Source organism: Sminthopsis crassicaudata, chromosome 1 (assembly GCF_048593235.1).
Source record: "Sminthopsis crassicaudata isolate SCR6 chromosome 1, ASM4859323v1, whole genome shotgun sequence".
In the NCBI taxonomy this organism is placed as follows: domain Eukaryota; kingdom Metazoa; phylum Chordata; class Mammalia; order Dasyuromorphia; family Dasyuridae; genus Sminthopsis; species Sminthopsis crassicaudata.
The window spans coordinates 270,042,730-270,061,807 of NC_133617.1; the positions used below are offsets into that span (position 1 = coordinate 270,042,730).

Here is a 19,078-nt window from a genome sequence, read left to right on the forward strand (position 1 = left end):
ATTACCTTGTGTAATGCTGGAGAAACTGAGGCAAGATAGACATTAGAGAGTTTTTAATATTTTATTTGAAAGGGAGAGATTTTCTGGGACCAAATGGATCCATGGTTTAGTCCCAGGACTGAATGAGACTATCTTCTCCAAGAATGATAACATAATAAGGGGAGGCACCTGGGATGGGGATGACATAATGAGGGGGGAGGCACCAGAGAGGGAGAGGCACCTGATATTCTAATTAATTGGTATATTGGGATGGGGAGAGGCACCTGATATTCTAATGATGTATAAGATATAAGATCTTTATCCTATCAAACATTCTGATGATTAAGAGGGAAGGGTGGTGTTGCAGGATTGAGCATTACAATTAGAAACTGAGGCAGAACAATTCAGGGAAACTGAGTCAGAACAATTAGGGAAACTGGATCTGGACAATAAAAGGGAACTGTGGCACAACACTTGGACCTAAAATTCTGCTAGGAATAATATATTTTTGCTTAGTCATGCTTCTTGATTTTGTAGATAGAAAAACTATTTCTTGCAAAAAAAAAAAAATGCCTTATACATACATTTAAAGAAAAAAATCCAGTATACCATACCTTACATGAAATATATTTATTTCGTCATGAACAATATCATTAAAACAAATAAAAAATTAACTTTTGTAAAGTTCAGTAACAGATTCAATATTTAACATGATTATCTTTTAAAGGCACTCTTTGCACAATCATAGAAAAATAACAGATAAGTAGACAATGTTTTTATTGCAGCCTGTCTACTCAACTTAAAAATTCTCTGTTCATTTCAAAGTGCTCTTTTATTCTTCAGGGTACTCTCATATTTTAGAACCAATTTCCCATCATAAAGAAAGCCCTTCACATAGATGTATTTTAATCTGAAGAAATACCCATTGAAGAATTATTATTTAACAACACTACCAAAGAACTAGATTAAAATGTTTCAGTCATACAGAAACAAACATCATTCACTTATTCTAAACATTCCAGCAAAGGACTATAAGAAAATAACTTGTACATTCCAGCAAATGACTATAAGAAAATAGCTTATATGTTCCTTGTATACTAAAAAGAAAATAGAAGAAATGGGATAGAGGGCAACTTCCTAATAATAAACAAAGTTAAATATATTTTTGAAAGCAATTAATTACATTCCTACTAAATAATAGGCTCTCCTACCACTCCCTGGGTTTGCTTAGTTCAATGAAATTATGAGCAATGTGCATAAACTATGTACAGGGTTACTCAAGACAAACAAGTCATAGTGGTGGTTGTTTATCCTTCAGCCTCAAATGGGATCATGACATCAGAAAGTTGATACTATGACATTCAAAGGAACTAGATTTAAGGAAAAAACAGCTGTGTGAGTCATGGCCTTACTTCCTCCTCTGGGTCCAGTGACAAAATCTAGAGCAGGAAGACTGCAGATAGCCCTGGATGTAATGAGAAACCTTGACCTTCTTAAGTTTTTTAACAGGTGTGTGATCAGTTTGAATCGGAAAGACCCTCGGTGTTTCTGGCCAAAAGAGTTCAGAGAAAAGATGACTGATTGGAGAAGAAAATGGCAAACCTCTCTAGTACCTTTGCCAAGAAAATTGTCTAGGCAGTTTTTAAAATGATAAAAGATAATGAAATTGGAAGATGAGACTCTCAGGGCAGAAGTATCCAACATGAGATTGAGGAAGAATTGAGGACAAGGACAAATACTCTATAAAGAATGAAGCAACTGGGCCAAAGTTTAAAGGAAGTTCAGCTTTGCATGTGTTTGGTGATGAAAGAAAAGTTTGATGCTACAAAGATTAATATTGCATTGGAACCTGCAATGTAAAGTCTATGAACCAAGGTAAGCTAGATATGGTCAGATAGGAGATGGAAAGATTAAACATCAATATCTTGGGGACATATGAATTTAAATGAACGGGAATGGGCAAATTTAATTCAAGTGATCATTACTTCTACATAATGTAAGCAAGAATCCCTTAGAAGAAATGGAGTGGTCTTCATAGTCAATAAAAGGATGAAAAAAGAAATACTGGGGTGAGGTATAATCTCAAAAATGATAGAAAGATATCTCTTCAAACCCAAGAAAACCACTGTACATCACAAGAATACAAATCTATGTTCCAACCACTGATCCTAAAGAGACCAAAGTTGTTCAGTTCTATGAAAACCCATAACATCTTCTAGAAATAACGCTAAAAAAAAACATTTCATTATAGGGGATTGGAATTGTAAAGTAGGAAATCAAAAGATAATTGAAATAATGGATTAGCTTAGCCCTGAAGCACAAAATGAAGCAGGGCAAAGATTAACACATTTTTGTCAAGATAACTCAATGGAGATAGCAAATAAATTTTTTTCAACAACGCAATAGGTTATTGTACACATGAACATTATCAGATAGTCAATAATGAAATTAGATTCACTATACTTTTCAACCAAAGGTGGAACAGGTCCATGTAGTCAGTTAAAACAAGACCTGGTGCTGACTGTGGTTCAGAACATAAGCTTCTTGTTGAAAAATTTAGACATACATTGAAAAAAAAAAGGGGGGAGGACCATCAGACTGTAAAGGTCTGATCGAAGTAATTTTTTTATAAATATGAACTGTAGGTGATAAATATATTTAAGGGATTTGATTTTGCTACTAAAGTGCCTAAAGAACTATGGATAGAGCTTCACAATATTGTATAAAAGGCAACAACAACAACAACAAAAATCCCTCCAAAAGAAAAGCAAAATCGATGTTTGATGAAGCTTTAGAAAAAGCTGAGCAAAGAAGGAAAACAAAAGAGAAAGAAGAAAGAAAAATATATACCCAACTGAGTGCAGAATTCCAGAGAATAGCAAAGAGTGATTTTCTTAAATGAGCAATGAAAGAAACAGAAGAAAGCAAAACAATGGGAAAAACAAGCAAGAGACCTCTTCAGCAAAATTAGAGATAACAATAGAACACTTCATTCAAAAATGATCATGGTAAAAGACAAAAATAGTAGGGATTTAACATAAGTAGAAGAAATTTTGAAGAGGTGGCAAGAATGAAGCAACTGGGCCATTCTAGTACCTTTGCCAAGAAAATCTCATAGGCAGTTTTAAAATTATAAAAGATAATGAAATCAGAAGACAATTTCTTCCAATTTTTGAAGTGCTGTAGAATTGAAGCTTTTCAATTCTGATGCTAGAAAAGACTTTTGAGAGTCCCTTGGACAGCAAGAAGATCAAATTTGTGAATACTAAAAGAAATTAACTCATATTATTCATTAAAATAGTTTTGAAGGTGAAACTTAAATACTTTGGCCACATAGTGAGAGGGCTGGACTCATTGGGAAAAATTCTGATGCTGGGAAAGATTGAAGACAAAAGGAGGAAGGGGACAGCAGAGAAGGAGATGGATTGATAGTGTCAAGGAAACACGAATATAAGCTTGTATGGACTTCAGTACTCTGATTCTATGAAAAGACATCTTCAAAACCCAAAGAAAGCTCCAAAATTTTCAAATTAAAGATACAAATAAGTAACAAAATACCAAATATAGAACTTTATATTATGGATTGAAAGTTATATTAAATAAGAAGGCTGAGTTGTTCTCTTCTTGTGAGGTATTCTTGCACAGCAGGAATGGTGGAAATAGTACATCTTAATTACCCAAAATTATTTTTCAGAAGTCTGATTAAAAAAATACTGAAATTTTTAAGTGGCATTTCTAAGATCACAAGATTTATAGCAAAACTGGAAAAAAAAAAAAGGCTTTGGAATTGTGTACTAACCTCTTAACTTTTACAAATAAAATTGCCAAAGTCACACAGCTGGTAAGAGTTCAGATCTGAACTTAGACCTTCTGATTCCAAATGCATTATGCTTATGCCCCCTGCTATGCCAAACTGCTCCCCAATTATAATAAAACAATGTGAGCATTTCCTCTATTCTTTAATATTACTTTTCTAATAATATCGTGCTTTTGTTAAGACTACTTTATAAAAGAGAAATGGACACTATTTCCAAATTCTTGTGCCTATGTATTAACTAAAAATATTAACTCATCCAAAAGTCAAAATTAAAAGCCTGCTGCAGGTAGGTACACACACACACCACACACACACACACACACACACACACATGCATACATACACACATACATACACACACGATGAACACATACATACAATTAGCTATACATGAAACATTTCCACATTTTTTTTCTTTGTCATTAGTGATATGAGCAGCTCCACACAAGTTCATAAATGATGTGAATGAGTATATAACATTCTGTCATGCTTCAGCTGAAGTGTTTCAATGTGCAACATATCTGAAATACCATTTCCCTGAGATGAATTCCTCTTTTCATTTCCTTATCTTTCTGGTCTGAGGAAATAACTTCACACATCAAAAGTCAGATTCCAAACTTAGTTGGATTTCTATAACCAAACTATTTGGACTATACTATATAGATATATATTTCATTACTTTCTTCTACTGTTGAACTACTTTATAAATTCTGTGGAATTGGGATTTGATTTTATGTTGTTTCAATAACTACAGGAATATTTCTTTGGAGTATATTCCAAAGACATATAATTTGCCTACAACAGAGATGAGCCTTGTCACATCTAACTTTGACATAACTTACTCAAGAATAATGTGCAATAATTTCTCTTAATACTTCCTGAGGTCTAATAACAATGTAATTTTCTAAAAATTAGTAGAAAATTCAGTTTAAAAAACTTTAAATGGACATTAATATCTGTCTTCACTAAAAAACTTTCACGTTCTAAATTTCACATTTTCAAAAATTGCATTTGGTAGAAATTATTATTCCATATAATTACCATGGAGAGTAAAGCCTCTCCTATAATTTCTCGTAAGATTCGGTATTACTGAACATCTTGAGAAATGCTATGAAGATAACCTTCAGAGTTCATTATAAAATCTCTCCACTCTTGGCAAAGGTCCTCCATGGAACATGTTTCACCACCATACTCTAGGGGTAGAATATCTGGAAAATGCTGGGATAAGCTTTGTTTATAATTGCTTCCATGCATATGAATCTGAAAGAAACAGTAGTTTTAGAAAATGTCTTTCTCCTTCTTTTTCAACATATAAGAAATACATAAAAGCCTATTTCCAACTTCAAGTCTACAATGTAGGACAAGAATGGTCTAACATTGAAATACATGAAATTCAGTCTGGATATCATATTATATTAAAGAATACATCTTTACTTGTTTTGGGTTACACATATATATATATATATATATATATATATATATATATATATATATATATATCTCAGTATCAATATAGAATATTACAACACTCAATTTTGAACCTACTTTGACTTTGAGATCAATCTTTACTGAAGCTAAGTTTGAAACACATGAATATTCATTACTAATACCACCTCTTGACCAGGAGATCATTATATACCTCAACAACGATATTGTATGAGGATATATATTCTGATGGACATGGCCATCTTCAACAATGAGATGAACCAAATCAGTTCCAATAGAGCAGTAATGAACTGAACCAGCTACACCCGGCAAAAGAACTCTGGGAGATGACTATGAACCACTACATACAATTCCCAATCTCTCTATTTTTGTCTGGTTGTATTTTTGATTTCCTTCACAAGCTAATTATACACTATTTCAAAGTCCGATTCTTTTTGTACAACAAAATAATTGTTTGGACATGTATACATATATTGTATTTAATTTATACTTTAACATATTTAGCACGTATTGGTCAACCTGCTAGCAGGGGGAGGGGGTGGAGAGAAGGAGGGGAAAAATTGGAATAAAAGGTTTGGCAATTGTCAATGCTGTAAAATTACCCATACATATATCTGGCAAATAAAAAGCTATATATATATAAAAAAAAACAGTTAATGATAACACACAAATTCAAAAGAATGAAGATGAAACTAATCTCTTGACAGAGGTGGTAAACTTAAAATAAAGAGGTACATATTTTCATATTAAAAAAAAAAAAAAGTAATACCAACTCTCTGGAATTCCTACAACCATTTTCAAGGTTATAATTTGGGGGAAAGGGAATAGGTAGGTTAAGGAGGAACCTTTTCCTCTCTAAAAGAAAAAAAAAAAACACGATATTCTAAAATTCAACATTTTCTGAATTTCACTTTCTGATATACAACTGATTCTTAGCAAAGTAACTATTGAAGGATGATCATAAATAATTGTAATCATGCAAGTTCATGCAAATAGTATGCACACATCTTAGGTATATTGTGCTGAGAATAATGTTTTTGTACCTCTAATCCTTAGGGTCAATTAGAAATGAAGAGAAAAATATCATCAGTGGTTAAAAATCTGAAATCCCTCAATTTTATAAATCTTTAAAATTCATCTTGAGTATTAAAAATATTATTATGAAAGAACTGAAAATATAATTCCAGGTTCATTTAATTGTAAGAATAATTTTCTCCTCAAATCTCAAACATATTGACCAAGTGTTTTTAAATATTAAATATTAAAAATCAGATTGATTGGTAGAAGTTGGCTCAGGAATGCCTAAGAAAACTAATAGGGATATTGTTGAATGACTCAGAGACAGAAAACTAGTTGTTATTTTTCCTTCCTAAGTTTTTACCCACTGGGATATTTTCTTTGATTAACCATCTTTTGGGGGCTTTCATTCTGCTCAGTTTTAGATCAATAAGAAAATAAGACTAGATAATGATCTTCAGGTATATAAAAAATTACAAATATAATGGTAAATAATTATTTCCCAGTCCCAAGAAATATTTTAAAAAAATAGTTCTATCTTCAGAAAGAAGGATTTTAGGAAGTTACAATGAATATTTTTAAACATTGAAATGCTGAGTAACCTATAACACTGCCAATGTTATGGCAGTTAAATTCCAGTTTAACATCTGAACATAGGACATCATAATATTAAGTATATTACTATACATCTTTCTGGTGCAATGGAAAGAACGGAACTGAATTCTTTCAGAAAGAAAGAATAGGACCTGGCTTGGAATTCAGCTTTGCTATTACTTGCCAGTAACTAATAACAAATTACTTAATTATGCTGCACCTCATTTTCCTCATCAGTAAAAAGAGGAAGTAGTACTAAATAATTTCTGGTTTTAGTTCCAAAACATTGTAATTATGATTGCAAAGGAAGATTGTAAAAAACTCCATATTTTAGAGGTTTTTAAAAAGCAGAGTTATGACCACTAGGAATTTTTTGGATATTGAACTGCCTAATCATGTAGGAATTCAGGTTTTCCTATCACTAACCACTTTGACTATATTTTGGCCTTCTTTGACCTCCTCACCTTTGAACTCTGCCCTTGAGACAATGGACTTTGATAAGGTGAAATTTCACCTTACCTTCCCTGGAATCAGATCTCTTCATCACTTCTAAAAGTTTTTAAACCAGATCACTGACTTTTTTTAGTGACCAGATAACTATTTTTCTAAGTTTATGACGAAGATTTTTCTCAATTTTTTTCTTTCAATTTTCTACAATCAGTATATTTAATTCTATTTTGTCACCTGTGACTTCTGTTTGTTGAACTGCTAAGATTTTTCACCTTTTCTGCAAATGAGATAGATATAACTCATCACTGCTTTCTAATGTTTATGAAAAATCAACATTAGTTGACTTCAATATATTTATTAATGATAAAAATGATAGCTATATAAAATTTCAATGTTTACAATGTTTACAAAGCACTTTCTATATATCATCTCATTCTGCAATTTACAGCAAATCTGATGTTTACAGCAAAGGTGCTATTAGTACCCTCATTTTATGGACCAAATCACCAAACACCAAATCTGAGAATTGTTAAGTGACTTGAGTCACGACTTGATAATCTAAGACAGGATTCATGTTCACTTCAGTTTTAACACAGTATAATCTAGGTGCCTAAAATCCTTACAGAAACTATGAAAAACCTTAACTTGCATATCACCAAAAAAAAGATTTTAAAATATTACTCACCCGTTGCTTAATTTTTTCAGTCAGAAAAGGTTTAATCAGAGAAAAGACAGTATGGAAAATTATAGGCTCATTTATCAAATGGATACCACGAACTTTTAAGGGAAAAGAGTCCTTTAAAAAAAAAAATTTAAATGTGTCAGCAAAAAAGCAAAAAATAAATATTAACACAATTTTATTACAAATAAGTTGCAAATGAAGTATGGTTTTAGTAAATACATTATATCCAAGGCCAAATCAGAGCTACAATTTAAAAAAAAAAGTTCATTGATTATAAAAGGTTGTCTGATTTACAGATTAAAATTAAGCAAATACACAGGCAAGGAATTTAGAGTATACAGTTCAACTTGGAGGGGGGGGGATCACAAAATCTACATGGATAAGTAATAAAATTTCCCCTCACGTCAATTATATACACAGCTTATAATTAGTTTGGACAAAGTTTGTCATTACTCATTTTGGACACTGGCATGAGCAGGGGCAGGCAGGTGATGCTGTAGAAAGAGCCCAGGGCCTAGAGTCAGGAAAAACTGAGTTCAAATTTGGTCTCAGACACTTACTAGCTATGTGATCCTGAACTAGTCATTTATTCTTTTTTTTTTGTCTTCATTATTTTGTCTTAATCCACAAGAGAAGGAAATGGTAAACCACTCTAATTACCAAGAAATCCCCAGAGACAGAAGTTTATGTAGTTATATAGAATTAGACCAATTGAAAGACTGAATAACAATAATAAAATAAATTATTAGCACCAGATTTTCAAATTTGACATATATATGCACACACTTTACAATATGTATCCCTCAAATCAGCTTTTGACTTTTTTTCTTTCTTTTTTTTTTTTTTTTGGAGAGGCAATTGGGTTAAGTGATTTGTCTAGGGTCACACATATAGTAAGTGTTAAGTGGCTGAGGCTGGATTTGAACTCAAGTCCTCTTGATTTCAGGCATGGTACTTCATCCACTGCATCATCTAATTGCCCCAATATACTAATTCCACAAATATTCAGTGCCTCTTGTGTAACAAAGCAATGTGCTAAGTTCCAAATATGAAAGAAATGATCCTGTCCATAGCCTACTAAACAGTTTTTCTTAAAGTTATGATGTTTGAGTTATTATGTACATCTTTGCATATGTTGATTTCTTCTGATTTTACAGAGATGTCTATTCATTTATATGGCACAAAATTTACAAACCTTAATGAAGTAAGTATAAAAATATTTTAAAGATCCAATGTGATCTTTTTTTTCACCAGAAGGTGAAAGCTCATAGTTTGGGTTTTGTGCTACACATAAGCTTCAGTTAAGGTTAAAACCAAATGACTTGATTCAATATATTACACCAATGGTCAAAGCTTCCCAATTCACTTTATTTTACTTCATTATATATGAAATAATCACTAGATAGAGTAAGCAGATTGGGAAAAAAAGGCCATTTAAAAATTTAAGTTTGGACTAATATAGCATAGTAACTAGAGTAAACCTAATCTCTTTAAGTCTTGGTTTTCCTATCTATAAAATAGAGATAACAGTAACTGTAGTATTCATTTACTTTTCTTGGAAAGAGGCCATTTTTAAACTTGCCTTCTACTAAATTCAATGTCACTAAATGTGAGTGCTACTTGTCAATATTAAATCCTATACCTAAAATTAAAAATTTGGATTAAACTTACTGTTAGCACAGCAGCAATCTTCTTGGAAACAGATGGACTGATTTGAAAGGCATGAGAAAATTGCCATCCTTCCAGATCAAAGATAGCTTTGATTCCATTCCGTTGTGTATCTACTTCCTTAACAATGAGCTCTGATGTGATAAGACTTACACGAAATACATCATAAGCTGTGAAAACTTTTGGGTCCCAATGTGCTGAAAATAAAACATATATGATAGAACTAAAGAGGTCTTAAGTCACATGCCAAAAAAATGTTGAACAAGTTTTTTAAAGACAACTATCAAGAAAAGATACAGGCAGAAAGATAAGCTAAAATAAGCCCAAAGATGAGAAGCCTATGCAAGGTATTTTTGTTCCTCCTTTTGTTCCTCACACAAAACATTCCATCTCCTAGCTCCTGGCATTTGCCCTGGCTATTCCAAATCCTTGGAATGTTTTCCTCTCCTTTTTTGCCTCCATGCTTCTTTCAAATCCTGGAAAAAAATCTCACCTTCTGAGATAAGCATTTCCCAGTCTTCCTTATTGCTAGTGCCTTTTTTCCGCTGATGATTCTCACCAATTTATTCTGGCCAGATCTTGTTATATAGCTGTTTTCCTGTTGTCCTCCCTCTTTAAACTTTAAGCTCCTTGAGAATAGAGACTTTTTAAATTTCTTTGTCTCTTCAGTATTTAGCACAATGCTGCACATAGCAGGCACTTAAATATTTGCTGACAGACTAATTTGTGAATAGCTTAGCAGGATTCATGGTTAAAGTTCCATAGAGTAGTGGAGCATATTGCATCAACAGTGAATCATAGGGATACTACCTTTATTTCAATCCTGAAGACATTTCATAAATGTCAGCTTGAGCCCACAGGCCCTTGCACTTAAAAGAAAGCTGTTATTAGCAAGTAAAATTTTCAATAATAATAGAAAAACCAATTTACCTTCTAATACTAATTATTCTTCAGATTGTAAGGAACATATTTGCTGCAATAATGGCAAGGGTGAAAAGGACTGGATTAATAAAAGCTAGCATATTGTGCCTGGGTAATGTTTTAGATGAGATCCATGATTTGAATCTCCAGATTCCCTGGTGACCTCAGGAAAACATTACACACACACACACACACACACACATACACACACACACACACACACACACACACACACCCCTAGTACATACAGAGCTGGTAATGAAGTTAAGAATAACAAGGTAAAATCAAAATACTCAACCTTGAGGGCTGTAGGCATAGAGTCAGTAGTCTGTAGGAGAATTTTGGTACATCATTTAAAAAAATTATCCTTTCACATTTGGCCCATTAAAATGTTCTGAAACAGATTTTAGTGCTTTCACCTAGGGATTATCTCTTATCTACTCTGTATCATATATATATATATATATATATATATATATATATATATATATATATATATATATGTACCCATTGCCTCTCCTATTAGAATGTGAGCTCCCTGAAGAGAGTGTTTATTTTCCTTTTTCTTTGCATTCCCAGCACTTAGCACAGTGCTTGGCTCATAATGAACACTTAATTTGTATGTTTTAATTACTTTTCTTCTGATTCTTCCTTCAATCAAAAAAAAATTTTTTTTGGTGGAAGCTACCGTTCCCCATTTGTTTTCTATGTCTCTGATAGAATAAGACAAAGAAAATTTTTCTTTCACTCACTCTTCTGTTAGAATTTGCTTCAACATTTCGAAGATCAGTAATTTTGTGAGAAAAGTTATAAAACTTAGTAGATGGTCTTCAGAGGCTACAGTGGCCATCTTTCTGTGATAAACATCTCTAAACATAAATATTCAGGTCTGTCCCTGAAGCATTTCTAGCTGGCTAGACCCTGTTCAACTGTCTTCCATGGACAGATCCTTCAAGAACCTAGGTTCCTTCCACACTATGTTGAAGTATAATTTTCTAGATATATATTCCATCTACAGAATTTCAGATTTGGAAAAGTCCTTAAAAGCCACAAATGCTCACTCTGCCATGAACAAAAGCCCCTTTACAGGAAAAGTATTCACATACATGCATGGTCAGGGGACACATGTGAAGTACAAACTCATGCCTCATAATACAGCTCATGCTGAAAAAAAATTAAAAAAAACCCACTACAACATACCCACCTGTGCTTGAAGACCTTCAATGAGGGGGGACACATTCTTTCCTGAGGTAGCATCTGCCACTTCTGGATAGTTCTAATTTTAGGAATTTTTCTTTTTATAATAAACTTTAGTTTGTTTCTTTACAATTTCCACTCATTGATCCTATTTCTGCCCTGTAGTGCCAAACAAAACAAACATAATCCTTCCACAGGATAGCCTTTCAAATGTATTTCATAAATAGCTATCATGTTTTCCTCCCTCCCCCATTCCCAAATTTTCTTTTCCCAGGCTAATGCTCAGCTCCTCTGACCAATCTTCATATGACATAACTTGGAACTCTTTAATATTCTGAATTTTAGCTAGTTTGTCAATGTTCTTCCTAAAATTTGATACCCAGAATTAAATCCCAAACTCTAGATGTGCTTCTAAGTCAGAATACAGTGGGTCTATCTTCTCCTTATTCTTGGAATCTAAACCTCTCTAAATGGCACAGTAGATAGAGTGCTAGGCACTCAGAACCTTCCTGTGTTCAAATTTGGCCTTAAGTACTTACTAGCTGTGTGACCCTGGGCAAATCACCTAACCTCAGTTTTCTTATATGTAAAATGAGCTGGAAAAGAAAATGGTAAACCTCTCTAGTATCTCTGCCAAGAAAATGAAGAATCAGACACAACTGAACAATATATCTCTCAATGGATCCCAAGATCACACATAGCCCATTTTTAATTCCTACAGAATTAAGTCTCCTAGATCTCCAGGTGAATCAGTGTCTAGCCATATTTTCCTCATACTGAAAATGTAAATCTAATTTGTCAAACCCAGATATAAAATTTTACATTTATGGCAATTAATTTCCATTTTAATCAGAGTAGAGTAATATAGATTGAGATCTGGAAGGGTTCTGAGAAGCCATCTGGGTAAACTTCATTTTACAGATGAGGAAACTGAGGGGCAGGTAGATGGCACAGTAGACAGAACACTGACCTTGAAGTCAGGACCTGAGTTCAAATCCAGCCTCAGACACTTAACCCTAGGCAAGTCATTTAACCCCAAATGCTTTGCCCCCCCAAAAAAGAAAGAAAGAAAAGACATCATAAGTGAGGCAACTAAGATCAGGGAGATTAAGCAACTTGCTTATGACAGATTCAGTCACATAATGATTGAACCCAGAACTTGATTCCAGTCAGTACCTTTTCCATTATTCCATTCTGCCTCAAGATTCAGTCTAACATTCAAGGTTGTTCAAATTTTATCAGACCTTAATTCTGTCATCAAATATTAGATATCCCTTTCAGATTTCTGTTATCACATTTGATAAACATAATATCTTTATTGCATATGTTTGTATTATGTAATAATTTATTTAAGACATTGAAAAAAAGTTTAAAAGCACAAATCCCTTGGGCATTCCATTGGAGATCTCTTGCAAGTCAAAGTAAAAGCAGTGATGATTATTTTTTGAGTTCAGGCAATATGGTGACTGTGAGGCAGTTAGATGGGCCTGGAGTCAAGAAGACCTAAGTTCAAATTTGGCCTCAGACATTATTAGCTATGTGACCCTGAGCAAGTAACCAAATCTCTATTTTCCTTATTTCCCTGGAGAAGGAAATGGCAAACCACTCTAGTTATCTTTGTCAAGAAAATCCCACATAAACCTATTAGTGTGCTATGGTCCATGGGATCATAAAGAGCCAGACATGACTAAACAACAAATTTGCTGATTGAACTATCATTTAGTTCACTTCCTAAAATTCTTTCATAAAAAGATTATGAGAAAACTTCATAAAATATTTTAGTAAAATCAATATATGGAAAATAAAAATCCATACACGATATTCCTCTAATGTCAGTTCTGTCAAAAAAAAGAAATAAGGTGAATATTGCATGATCTGTTCTTTTTTTTTTTTTTATTATATATATATATATATATATATTTTATAATATTATCCCTTGTATTCATTTTTCCAATTTACCCCCCCTCCCTCTATTCCCTCCCCCCGACGACAGGCAATACCATACATTTTACATGTGTTACAATATAGTCTAGGTACAATACATGTGTGCGAATATCACTTTCTTGTTGCACAATAAACATTAGAATCCGAAGGTACATGCAACCTGGGCAGACAGATATTAGTGCTAACAATTTTCATTCCCCTCCCAGTGTTTCTTCTCTGGGTGCAGCTACCTCTGTCCATCATTGATCAACTGGAAGTGAGTTGGATCTTCTTTATGTTGAAGATTTCCACTTCCAGCATGATCTGTTCTTGATGAGGACATGCTACCTCTTTATTTTTACTATTTAACTTTGTAGACATTAATTAACCATCTCCACATGAACACATTTTCTAGAATTTTATGAAGAATCAAAGTAAAACACCTTGGCTAATAGTTTTTGGCTTCTGGTCTTTTGGAGAGAGACAGACAGACACACAGACAGAGACAAAGAGAAAGAGAAGAGAGAGAGAGAGAGAGAGAGAGAGAGAGAGAGAGAGAGAGAGAGAGAGAGAGAGAGAGAGAGAGAGAGAGAGAAGAAAAGAAAGAAAGAAAGAAAGAAAGAAAGAAAGAAAGAAAGAAAGAAAGAAAGAAAGAAAGAAAGAAAAGAGAGAGAGAAAAGAAAGGAAGAAAGAAAAGAGAGAGAGAGATAAGAAAGAAAAGAGAGAGAAAAGAAAGAAAGAAAGAAAGAAAAGAGAGGGAAAAAAAAGAAAGAGAGAGAGAAAAGAAAAAAAGTCATTAAAATAGTATTTGAACTTTTCTAGTCCTTCAAGTGCCTCTCTATTTTTCAGTAACTTTAGTACCTGAAGATGTAGTTCATCTGGGCCAGCTGATATGAACTCATCAAGGTCAAGTAGGTGCTCTCTTATGATCTCCTTATTCATCTTGGACATCACCTCCCTATCAGCCCCCACAATGCTTTTTTTCCCTTCCTTTCTAGTCCCAAGGTCCTTTTCCTTGTCAGAGAAAACAGAAGTAATTATAAGAACCGGGCAGGCCTGCTTTTTCTCTATTGTTAAGTCAATGACATATCATCTGCCCCAGGAAGAAGCCCAGTCCTTTCTCTGAACTTCTTTTCTCCAATATATCTTTAACACCTGAGAAGAATTCCCCCTTCCAAACTCAGGGGGCGCCACCAGGCAATGGCTATCAATTTCAAGATATTCCTCACATCTGCATCCTTCAAAAATTGCTTGGGAGCCCACATTAATGTGTTTACACATAATAGCCATAAGACAAACTTAGTTCAAGAAGATATTGAACAAAATGTCCTGGTTTAAAAAAAAAAAAAAAAAAAAAAAAAAAAAAAAAAAAAAGGAGCAATACTTTTATAAACCTGGGGTGCATTTTCCCGTAAATAAAAGCAATTTCAGAGGGAAGAGAATACCCAAGTGTAACTAACATGCCTTGTCAGGGTATGCATATGGAGGAACAATCTCCATTTTTCTAGTGACTTCCTCGTGCTTTGAGATGCTGGCAAGGAGCTGCCTGCTTGGATGCCGCTGTGCTGGATGTTAGACCGAGTCTCATCTCTCCCGGCCCTACCCCCAACTCTTCCATTTCTTTCAGCCTCTCCATTTAAGGAAAGAATATGCCCCGATGTAACATCTTAGCTTAAAGTCTATAGGATCCCCCTCCCCCTGTTCTTCTAGAAAGGGCAGAAACCCTTGTCTGGAAACCTGTGCAACATTTCTCTAGCCTTCTCCCCCCAGAGCTTTGGTGACTGAAACTTCTCATTGGCCCAGTAAAAGACTGCCAGCCCCAAGCTCCAAGTTCTTAGGACCAAGAACGAGGTTCTAGAAGGTAGTTAATGTTATTCTTTTATTTAGACTTGGCGAAGGCTTGGAGTCTTTTTTCAGACATCTCCCTTGTTAACAGTGAGCAATCTATTGTGTCTCCTGATTTGAATTTCTAAAAGCTGAACTATATGTAAAGTATGGGCAGCTAGGGGGCGCAATACTGCAGCGTGCAGAACGAAACCAGGAAGACTGGACTTTCAGAATTCACGTGCGACCCTCGGACACTTCCTCCCCATGTAACGCTTTCCTCAGTTTCCTCATCTGAAATAAGAGCTGGGGAAGAAAAGGACAAATACCTGCAGTAGCTTTGCCAAACATGGCTGAACAACCACAAAAACTACCACCAAAAACAACCACTAGGAAGGGTTTCCTCCATCCCACCAGCCGGCTCCGGGATTAGGGGCTCCCTAGTTGTTATCTCTGAGTCTCTTTTTTCCTTCCACGGAGTTGAGGGGTCAGAAAAAAAAAGGGGGGGGCCAATAGTAGCTAAGCCATAGGGCACGGTCCCTATGAACACATGGCGGGCTCCTTTAGCTTTGCACATCCCTCACAGGCTTCTGAGCCAATTCCCTTCTGCTTTGCTCATAAAGTACTGATCTCATCTGAGAGGGCGCAAGATGGTGTCCTATGTCTCCATGCCATAGTCAGTTCTAAAGCTGAGACCGGAGAGTGTCCTTGTGCTGCTTTTCCTGACTACCTTGTGAGCGCCTCCCTGGGAGTTCTCCACAAATAATCTTTTGGGCAAGCGTACCTTTGGCCAGCATAACGGAGCTGTGCACTCTTTGGCAGAGCGGGAATGCTTTTTGATTGAGTTCAGGATGGTTTCTTATCCTGCCAGGGGAGTTTCAGCATCTTTCTAAGACAATTCCAATGTAAGTGATTCTGTTTCCTGACATGACGCCAAGTGGGGCATGATGGCAGCCGAGGTTACATCCAGAGAATTGTAAGACATGATCAATCAGCCAAAAGGCAATCAGATGGAAGAAAGGGATTAAAATTAGGAAAAATAGAGTTGTGTGCAGTAGAGACTACCGAGATACTCCCTGGAGAAGTGAAATCTCTTCCTGTTGAGCCTATGGATCCTTTGCCTCCAGGCACAGTAGGCTTGACCATTTTGCCTTCTGAGAGTGCCTACAAAACAGTGTCCATCCATACACTGATGTGGGAAACTGGAGAACGTGTATCTAATATCCCAGTCACTAACACAGGTAGACAATGTGTGATTTATCAACCAGGAGAAGTAGTAGCATCAGGCTTATTGTTACTTACCCCTAATAAGCAACCTGGTGATAGTCGTCCAGATTCTGACTCCAATGAAAATAATCCAGGAATATATTGGACAGCAGCTGTGACAGCTGACCGACCTATGCTTACTATTTATATAAACGGAATACCATTTGAAGGATTGGTAGACACGGGTGCAGATCATACAGTTATTAGAGGTGCCGATTAGCCCGGTCACTGGCCAAAGATTAAGGCAGACACCTACATGTCTGGGGTGGGAGGATCAATAGCAGCAGAAGTTAGTGCTAGGCCTTTGAGATGGATATTTGAAGGAGAAACAGGAGTTTTTACTCCTTTTGTGGTTGAAAAAAATCCCCATCAATCTGTGGGGAAGAGACATTTTACAGCAGATAGGATTACAAATAAGCCTTTTGGCTTTTTAGGCAGGGCTGCTGTTGAAGGCCTACCTGCACTTTCACTGGATTCAGTGGAAGACTGATTCACCAGTGTGGGTAGAACAGTGGCCCTTAAGAAGTGAAAAAATTCAGGCCTTATTAGACATAGTGAACGAACAACTTGACCAAGGACACTTGCGGCCTTCTCTAAGTCCTTGGAATTCCCCAGTATTTGTGGTGAAAAAGAAATCTGGGAAATGGAGGATGTTAACTGATCTAAGAAGAATAAATGAACAGATGGAAACTATGGGAACTCTTCAGCCTGGACTTCCATCTCCTACTCAGTTGCCAAGAGAATGGCCTCTATGGGTTATAGACATTAAGGATTGTTTCTATTCTATCCCTCTAGATAAGGAGGATATGAAAAGATTTGCTTTTTCAGTGCCTAGTGTTAATTTGGCTGAGCCTTATAAAATATATGAATGGACAGTTTTGCCACAGGGAATGAAAAACAGCCCTATTATGTGCCAAATGTATGTTGCTGCTGCTCTTGCTCCAGTAAGAAAAGCATTTCCAAAAGTAATATTGTTACATTTTATGGATGATATTTTGGGATGTGCACCTGAGGAACAAATGTTAGAGGCATGTCTACAAAGGACCATGGAAACACTAAAGTACTACAAATTGCATATACCTACAGAAAAAATTCAGAGACATGCTCCTTTTCAATATTTAGTATATGAAGTATATCCTAAAATACTTACATATCTTTTATGTAACAAGATTTATATAACTTTCTTTAAGTTATTTCTTAAGTTCTTTAAGAACAGAGAAGTTGAACACCTTAAATGACTTTCAGAAAACGATATGAGATATCCAACGGGTACATCCAGTGTTAGGCTTAACTACCAATCAACTGCCACCTCTATATGACATTTTAAGGGGAGACAGTGCTTTAAATTCACCACGCCAGCTTACAAAAGAAGCTCAAGAGGCTTTGAGAGAAGTTGAACTGGCTTTATCCAATGTGGTTGAAAGAGTCACTCAAAAACCCTTGGAAATATCAGTTTTTGCTACAAAAGAAGCACCCACAGCAAGGAGACAGTGTGATTGAGTGGGTGAACCTCCCAGCACAACCAGAACAAAGCCTTACTCCTTACCCAGTGCTTGTGGCTAGAATTTTATTAAAAGTTATGTAATACAATTATCTGGGATAAGTCCTGAAAAAATATACACATTCTATACTAATGCACAAATTAATGTATGCTGTGAAACCATCCCAGAATGGCAAATTTTATTGGCCACCGCTCCAAATTTTGCACATGGATCTCCATTAAAGATAACCCAGCTACTACATTATTGGCAATGGATTTTTGAAGAAAAGGTTTCTAAGGTTACTCTTAAAGGACCAACAATCTTTACAGAAGCCTCCAAAGAAAATATTTGCACTGTATACTCTCATGATTTAACCATACAGAGAGTAGTCAGGACTCCTTTTCAGTCCACTCAACAGAATGAATTATTTGCTATCATGCTAGCTCTTACTTATTACCCAGGAGACGTAAATATAATTACTGATTCAGCCTATTCAGTAGGTGTAGTACAAAGAATTGCCACAGCCCAAATAAAAATTGCAACCTCTAATATTTATCAGCTCTTTAAGGAACTTCAAGAGCAATTGAGAAAGCATCCAGGTAAGATTTATATCTTGCATGTCCACTCACATAGTGGACTTCCAGGTCCTATGTTTGATGGAAATTCAAAGGCAGATAGCCTTTTAACTATATTAGCCAGTACTCCTTTATTTCAGGAAGCACAAGAATCTCATTCCAAATATCATCAGGCTGCTCGAGCTTTATGTTTACAATTTGGAATAACAAGAGAGGAAGCTAGAAGCATAACAAAAAG

At 35.1% G+C, this 19,078-nt stretch overlaps 1 protein-coding gene across 1 annotated transcript in view; it reads right to left on the minus strand.

The window, feature by feature from the left end:
- Positions 1 to 597: 597 nt before the first annotated feature.
- TTPA (alpha tocopherol transfer protein) overlaps positions 598 to 19,078 on the minus strand; it is a 44,867-nt gene continuing 26,386 nt past the window's right edge. The window contains exons 3-5 of the mRNA XM_074278766.1: positions 9,657 to 9,850; positions 7,989 to 8,099; positions 598 to 5,056 (exon numbers count right to left, since the gene is read on the minus strand). Coding sequence (XP_074134867.1) covers positions 4,883 to 5,056; positions 7,989 to 8,099; positions 9,657 to 9,850 — 479 coding nt within the window. The 3' untranslated portion in view covers positions 598 to 4,882. The remainder of the gene's footprint in view (positions 5,057 to 7,988; positions 8,100 to 9,656; positions 9,851 to 19,078) is intronic.